The sequence below is a fragment of the Acomys russatus genome, chromosome 27, assembly GCF_903995435.1.
Source record: "Acomys russatus chromosome 27, mAcoRus1.1, whole genome shotgun sequence".
Taxonomy (NCBI): domain Eukaryota; kingdom Metazoa; phylum Chordata; class Mammalia; order Rodentia; family Muridae; genus Acomys; species Acomys russatus.
The window spans coordinates 3,040,969-3,049,740 of NC_067163.1; the positions used below are offsets into that span (position 1 = coordinate 3,040,969).

At 41.4% G+C, this 8,772-nt stretch overlaps 1 protein-coding gene across 1 annotated transcript in view; it reads right to left on the reverse strand.

Annotated features, from left to right (window-relative positions):
* Window positions 1-1,073: 1,073 nt before the first annotated feature.
* Window positions 1,074-8,772, reverse strand: part of Arglu1 (arginine and glutamate rich 1) — a 17,018-nt gene continuing 9,319 nt past the window's right edge. Inside the window, exon 4 of the mRNA XM_051170070.1 lies at window positions 1,074-1,356. Coding sequence (XP_051026027.1) covers window positions 1,192-1,356 — 165 coding nt within the window. The 3' untranslated portion in view covers window positions 1,074-1,191. The remainder of the gene's footprint in view (window positions 1,357-8,772) is intronic.

The window sequence follows — 8,772 nt, forward strand, 5'->3', positions numbered from 1 at the left end:
TAATATTCCATAAGCTTTTAAAACATACTTTCTAGCTGGGTGGTGGTGGCACATGCCTTTAATCTCAGAACTTGGGAGGCAGAGACAGGTGGATCGCTGTGAATTCAAGGCTAGGCTGGTCTACAAAGTTAGTCTAGGACAGCCAAGGCTACACAGAGAAACCATGTCTCGAAAAACCAAAGTAAATAAATAAAACATATTTTCAAGTGTTTACTAAGTATAATTTGTGGTAATAATACTTATTTTCTTTAACAGAGGCACAGGTTTAAGATTTTCCAAAGATAATAACTGATGTTATAGTTCTTTTATCAGCATCAAGTAGTGTCTGTAAAAAATAGCCAGTAAGCACTAATTCACAAGTATATTTAATGTACATAGAAACCCTGTAGAAAGTATTAAGCTAGAAGAAATCTAGTACAGCTCTAAGACTTCTCAAAGTAAACCACTTTTAGACTTAACAGAACTTAAAAAAAATTGCTTAAACATATGAATTTAAGACTTTACTTTATTCAGCAAAATCATTTATTTACAGTGGGGAATGCTGGTTTGATTTTGTCAATGAAAGAAACAAACGTCCAACAGAGACAACACTGCACTGCAGGTATTTCTGTAGCAGGTGACCAACGTTTCCTTACCTGTTATCAGGAACATCAAGAGCCCAGCATCACAACGATACTGCTTTAACAACACACCACACAGGTCCAGTAAAACTCTGGGAATTTTGCAATGCAATCACCAACTTTTTCTTTTTTTATAAATGTATAAAAAAACAAAAAGTCAGCAAAACCAGCATTATGACATAGTAAACGGAGTATAACTCCGAAGTCAGTGGTCAGTGAACACCTTACCAGACCAGCTAGTCACCATGTGACCTGCTTTTCAGCAGACCCAACCAGTACAGAATCCCAACAGGTGCAAAACACCACTTCTCGGACAGCAATGATCTGATAAGGATTTGACGAAATGGAGAAGAGAGGGAAAATAATGGGATTGCAGAGCAGAGCCCCTATTAGAACAAGCTAACTTTCCAGATTTTCCAAATTAAAAAAAAAAAAAAAAAAACAAACAAAAAAAAAACCATTAAAAAAAAAAAAAAAAACCAAAACACTTCAACATGAAGCTACAATACAAAGTTGTTTTTTGTTTTTTTGTGTTTTCATTTTTCTTTGTAAAAAGTTCAGAGTTTGCCATTCAATCCTGGGTTTTTAATGAGAAGGACAGTTTTGGCCTGGACTTCCCCTTGCCCAGGATAATTTTTTGCTCTTCTTTTTGTTGACGTTGTCGTTCCTGTTCTAGTTTCATCCTTTCCTCATGAATCTTTCTTTGTTCTTCAACAATTCTCAATTGTTCTTCAGCCTGAAAGTTAAATGAGAATGAGAGCTGTCATTTCCTTCTCTCAATATGTTTTTGGCTACCAGGTGACAACCTACAAACCTACATAAACATATAGAGCAAAAGAAGAAAAATAATCAAGAAAAGAATTCTTTCTTCCTTTATTTTCTTAATTTCATTTATAAAAAATAAACCTTATAGACTTCATGCTTTGGGCAGACCTGATCTGTCTTTATACCATCAATATCAACGGTTATCTAAGTCATGACAGACTTAGTCCCAGAGTCTGCTACCTACCTATTACTGTACTTAGAATTGGACAGACATATACAAGAATTGTAGTTAAAAATTTTAACTGTACCTCTATGCTGTAAGTCAACAGTAACCAAAATCACTATGCCCTGCAAGCAGTAAGACTGTCTAAAGCTGGGCAGTGGTGGCACATACCTTTAATCCCAGCACTCAAGAGGCAGAGGCAGGTGGATGAATCTCTCAAGGCCAGCCTGGTCTACAGAGCGAGCTTCAGAACAGCCAAGGCTACACAGAGAACTCTGTCTTTAACAAAACAAAACAAAAAACAAAACAAAAAGACTGCCACTGAAATCTTACCTGTACAAGAAACTCACTCATCACCATTTTCTCTAGATTTACTAATGATCACAAACAAAAGGAATGATCATCTGGGCCTGGGGAGATGGATCGGAGGATAACGCCCTCGATGAGGACTAAACTCCTGACACTCAGAAACTACACATAACTTGCAAGCAGGAGTGGCAGCAATCCCTGCCTCAACTGCCTCTGTGAAAACTGGCAAGCTCCCGGTTCACCATGTGAAGTAGAAGACGTCCCATGATAACTTCACGCCCACTATCTACATCAAAGAGATCACTTATTTCAAGTGGGACACTGGAGACTGAGTTATGGTGCATGTAGTAAAGGTTTTTTTTTTTTTCTAATCACCCAGGCTTAATCCTAACTTGACCCTCGTAAAGCATTAGGATCTTGTGACGGAAGAGTCAAATAACAGCCTCAATCCATGAGAAGTCTCTTTAAAAACATCAGAGACAGTTTTCAGCGCCATCAATGTGTGGCTGATATGCTACCTGACCGAAGAGCAGCTGGAGACAAGGCTACCTTTATAATGATTTACTCAACTATTCCAGTTGCTGGAATTTTTCATAAACATACCTGTAAACACGGAAAATTTACAATTATTGTGTGTGTGCAAGCCAGGTCAGCCTTGATGCTCTCCTCAATAGCTTCTTCACCTTGCTTTGGGCACCACTTCTCCTGGCCTGAGTTGGAAGGCTGGGCTACCACCATGGCAAGCGTAACTAACAGCCCCCACCTACCCAAGCTGGGATTACAAGCCTGTACTGTAGGACATGTGTGCTGGGGATCACAATTGAGTCTTCAAACTTACGTAGCAAGCTCTTTTCTTATTAAGTCATCTTCTTGGACCCCCGATTCCTAGTTCTACAAGGGTATTTACTGTTAACAGTTTGGAAAGAAAACAATGAAAGCTAAATATTTACAAAAGATCTGTAAAACAATATTGAATACTTATGAAAAAAACAAAATGGGGGGATGGTGGCAGCTGGAGAGAGCTCAGCAGTTAAGAGCAGAGGCTACTTTTCCAGAGGACCCAAGTTCAGTTCCCAGCACCTATATGGTGGCTCACAACCACCTGTACCTCAAGTTCCAGAGTACGTGATGCCCGCGCTTCTGTCACCCGTGGGCGTTGCACCATGTAGTGCAGACACACATCCAGGCAAACACTCATTCACCGAGTATATTTTAAGCAAAAAAAAAAAAAAAAAAAAAAAAAAAAAAAACAGAACTTGGGAGAAGGTTTTGGGGTAAAAGTGCTTGTTGTGCAAATATCTCCACCATTTGTGTGAAAGCTGGGTGCACACCCAGCACTGTGAGAGCAACCGGAAGTTCTGAGGTTCCCTGGGCGTCAGTCAACCTGAAATGGTTAGCACCAGGCTCACTAACAAGTAACCTTGTCTCAAAATGACAGCAAAGCAGCAGCTTACGTAAGACTGAATGTCTACCTCTGGTCTCATCATGTCTGTGCACACGCAAATCCATAAAAGCACATATAAACTTAAAATCTAGAGAAACATACTCTCTCTTAAAAAAAGAAAGAGAGAAAATGAAAAGGGGGGGGGGGGCCTGCACATTCTGAAACAGCAAAGGGCAAACCACCAAATAGCCATGCAGAGGGCCTTACTTCTGTATGATCAAGGGGAATACAACCATGACACATATGTTCTAGAACAGAAGCAGACAATAAGACAGAGGGACTTAGCTTTGCTTAATATTAATAACAAACCAAAAAACAAAAGACTTTAAATGTAATCCCATTACACAAGCAAAAATTGTGCCCTAGCAAATCACAGCACACTGAGCTCAATTCTCAGCTTCAGAGTGCACACAGCAAAGGGTGCAAGCACTGCCATGTCTCTGGGATAACCTAGCAAAAGGACTAATCTCCAGCACTAGAGGCAGAGACAATTAGAAGCTTTTACTTTTCAGTGACATAAGCCGAGCAGGCAAACACCCTTGTGTGCATTCACATTTGTTCTTTATGCTAGTGCAGCTAGTTTTACATTTCTTGACAAATGGAATCCTCACACACAAATTAGGTGACCTCTCTCTTTAATACCCAGACTCCCCAGTGAAAGAAAGTTAGTCTGTCATCTAGTCTGTCCGTGAGCCATGCCAACAACTCACTTGCTGGGTATCTGCCCTCTCATTAACTTCCCATCCCAGCTGACACAACTTCTCCTGTCCCCTCGTGTCCTGTGTGAAGAGAGTATGTAGCACTCGAAAGGGGAGAAGAGGAGCACAAGCCCAGCTCACCCACAAGGGATTATGCAGTGACCACCTGAGAGGCCAAGGAAGTCGGTGTCCACAGCCCTGCAATCATTAAGACCACTGCTTCTGGGCATCATGCCTAGGACGCTGCATCCCAAGCCCTAGAGTGGCCAGTGAAAAGAAGTCAAGAAAACTACAGAGAACTCATCTCAGTGTTCTTCGGCCTGGTTACTCCTCGCAGCACCTTCTGCACCATCCAGTTACCAGAGCAACATAATTAGCATTCTCCTTCATGGACTGTCTCAACTCTATGACATAAAGAAATACTTTCTATTGGTAGAGTTTAAAGGGACAGGAGAAGGCATGTGGCACCATGCCACGCTCGGGAATACGGACTTCTAGCATTTTAAAGCCTCTAAGACACAAAACTTGACTGGTTCTGCCATTTATAATTCTAATTCCTAAATGTATTTCCCTCCCTGGATCATATACACTAATGCTTATCTTATCTTGACACAAGGAAATATTGTGCATGTGGCGCTTAGGGACACCATGAGACCATGAATTCAAGGCCACCCTCAGCCTCAAACACATAAACTTAAAATGTTTAAGTTTTGATGTGTTAGTCAAACTTTAGTGCACTTTTTCTAAGTTTTCATGGACAAGATTTAAAAAACAAAACAAAACACAAGAGGAAATGGGGTGCCAGCCTGCACACAGGGTAAAATACAAGCACCTCAGTCACGCTGACCCTGACCTTCCTGTGGAAAACCAGCTGCCATCTCCTCTAGAGCATCACTTAGGCCGTAGCTAAAGAGAACTGCTCTACAACCTTTTCTCTTCAACTCCAATCACTTACAAACCCCTAAATCAGCCCCAAACTCCAATTCTAGATTCCTCAGGAGGTTCTGTACTGCCTAACGTGAGGGTTAGGGTGTGGGATTTGAGACAGTCTCAGCTTCAGACACTGCTCTGTAACCCTGAGAGGGAAACGGCACCCCCAGGGCTTTCCTTTTACTTTATACATTATGAAGAGCTGGAGAGATGGCTCGGCAGTGAACCCGCTTGTTTCTCGTGTAGAGAGAACCCAGGTTTAGTTCCCAGTGCCCACATGGTGTTTCACAACTCTATAAATTCAGTCCCAGGGACCCTAACCCTCTTCTGACCCCAGGCACCAGGCATACACACTGTGCACACATATACATGCATATAAAGAAAGTGGGGGAGACTGTACTGCGTATATATGCGTCTCTTTTCATCTTCTATGTTCCCCTTCTTTCTCTTAGGGGAACTTTTTTGTGTATGTTGTTACTCATTTCCCTCTAAATGACTGCATGTTTCCTTTGGTGACTAGAGCTCCCGGACACACTCTCATCAAAAGGTCTTCCCCTTCTTGCTCCCTCTATGCTCCATTTTCTCAAGTTTTTCAATTCTCGCTAACCCATGTAGCCGCTACTTTGTAGATACAAGCAGTCTCACATTTTGTTTCTGTTTAAGCAACTCTCTGCAATGTCAACACACTGTATCTAAACACCTGCTTTTTATACCAAATACATTAACATAGTCACAAATCAGTGTTTTCTTTCCTAACTAACAACAACGACCCCTCCACAGCAACATCTGAACTCTGCTGGTAGCAACATGCCTGTCACACTGTACATGGGAGGCAGAGTGGAAGGGTCACCAGTTCAAGTCCAGCCTGGGATACAGAGGTGAGATCCATCTCAAAAGGAGCAAAACTAAAACATAAAATTCTTTTGCTTTTTCAAGATTCACATGTTTTAGTACAATATCTAACATTTCACAGGCACAGCATACAAAACCTGGAGAAAACATAAATAATAAAAATAAATAAATAGATAAATAAAGTGCTCCTTTAAAATAAAAAGGTGAACTGGGCTGGGGAGATGCTGGGGAGAGTGGCTGGACATCATTAGGGCTCTCTAGCGCCCATGTAAAGCTGAGTCCCCATGGTCTGCCTGCATCTCAAACTTGAGGACTGAGACTGAGGGTAAGGGTGGAGACAGGGCACTCCGACAGCTGTGGCAGCCAGCCTTCTGCAAGGGTAAGCAGTAAGCTCCAAGTTAAACGGTGAAAGTGACTGAGGGAAACACTCAGCACCAACCTCTGGCCTCCAGAGGCATGTACAGGCAAGCAGACATGCATACACGTTCACAGACACAGAGGACACTAAATTCTGCATTAATAACTCTTAATATTCCAGTTCACAAATTAAAGTGCATCTGCTCAATGAAGCCAGCCCACATAATCTCATATGTATGTTAGTCGTGTGGTATAGAAATAGAAGTATCTTGGCACATCATCACTTGGATCAGATACAATCAAAAGCAGTGCATGGACTAGATTTAATTGTCATACATTTCACCTAAATCTAACGCATTCCCTTTTAGTCCTCACTGAACTCCATGTTCAACTGTTACCACAGTGGCCAATCAAAAGGATGACTTAAATGCACTTTCCTTGCTAACTATCTTTATAAGGCCATAAAAATGGAATGTATTACGTATAAACCATGTAAAAACTAGAGGAAGGTGTAAAGTTACGCTTGAAAATACAAACTAAAGACAAGCATTCTTAACATACTGGCTTCTATCTGTGTCTTAAAAGGCATGTATATACTTTTTGTGCACTGATTCCCAATCATAACAGATAGCAGTTTCACATCCAGCTACTTTGTACATTATGTCTCTACTGTTCAGAAGTTCTTTGCAAACAACTCAGCTGCCTGGGCAGCGTTTATTCTTAGTGACGTTAAGAGAAGGTACTATGTGCAAATGCAGTTTCACAAGTAAATCTTCAAAGCAAATTTCTGGAAGCAGAATTTGAGGTGTGGAATAAGTACAGATCTTTCTAAGCATCTTCTGAACCTGCTCGTCCCACCTAGCTCTGCAGGACCACCAGGTAAGGGTTTCCATCCAACTCTACCTTTGTCAACAGAGTATTTCCTAAGAAATAAAAAAACACCTAATTTGGAATTGGACCTCAGCGGGGGGGGGGGGGGGGGGGGGGGGGGGGGATTTCTTTTTCACGGATGTTAAGATCTATTTTCTAGGAATTACAGTGGTTAATTTATCATGCCATATGTAAATAACTATGTATGCTTCTGCATTCAGTCTTTTTAAGAGCCAGGTATACCATCTCCTCAAGGAACTCTCTTTCCAGGACTGTCTCTTGTTCTCACATATATCCATCTTGACATGTGTCGTCAATCACACCGACTCCCCACCACTCATCTGTAATTTCTACTATTTCCTCACTGTCCCAGAGACTCCATTCCACAAACACTCTATTCGCCTCAATGCTTTGGCATTTTCATTTCTTTACGCTCTCATGTTCCTTCCTTCTACCTGAAGCCTAGCTCAGAGAGACTTCTCTGGAAGGCTTCCAGACAGCACTCCATCACAGTCAGGTCCCATTATCCACACCATTTAAATATCCCGTGTTACTAACTTTCCTGGGAGTCAGTCTGCAATGCACTACGGCTTCTCCTTGCTTTTCTCAAGTCCCTAATTCGAAAGAATTTCCCCAGTAAACAACAAAGAACAGCACGCAAATCATTGAGCACGTGAAGGGAAAGAGACACCAATACTGAGAGCTTTAGCATGCACCTGGTGTCATCTCCATACAGTTAATCTTCTGACAGGACATTCCACTCCCTACAAACAAAACTTTTTCCAACACAAGCCATTTCTTAAAATCCCAACTTTACTGTAGTTACCACAAATGGGCTAAATATATCCAAAGTTTTTAATCAATATCACAGCAAAAGTCCTTCTTCTTCACGTAAAGTTATCTTTCCACTGAATTTTACTCTCAATGTCATCAAAATGTTGTCACTCCCTACTGTCTATCAACAGACATCTAGAACTGTGCAAATTAACCTACAAATAGAAAACAGAGAATCAGAGGGATTACAGAAACCTGACCTCATGAACAGGATTAAAAGAAACAAAGAAAATTAGCCAGGCATGGTGGTACACATCTGTAATTCCAACACTCAGGAGGCAGAGGCAGATAGAACTCTGATTTTGAAGCCAGCCTGGTCTACAATGTAAGTCCAAGACAGCCAAGGCTACACAGAGAAACCCTGTGTTAGAAAAACCAAAAAAAATAAGAAAGGGAGATAGGGAGGGAGGGAAAGAAGGAGGGAGGAAGGAAAGAAAAGGAAGGAAGGAAAGAAAACTGGCCATTAACTTCTTGTAGATGTGGTCAACAATCTTTCCACTCACCTAAGCCAAAAATAATAAATGAATAAAACTTAGAGAAAATCTTGTTTTTCATGTGGTTTAAATAGTAACTGATAGGGGTATACCCACACCAAGGCAAGGAGTATGAAGGCCACTCACAAGCCAAACCTAACGCAGCCGCTGATCCTGGCCATGTCCGCATAGAACTAGTTCACCATCATACTTCTGGTCTGGTCATCACAAACCAGACCGAATTTACCCTTCAAAGTTCAGACTTCCAAACCGAAACTCAAACTTTCTATCTTCCACCTGCAGTAAGACACACTCTTAACCACACACACTCTAGAATCAACTACCCCTTTATGTTCTTATGGGTTGTCGAGTTTTTAAGGAGTGATGTTCACCACTC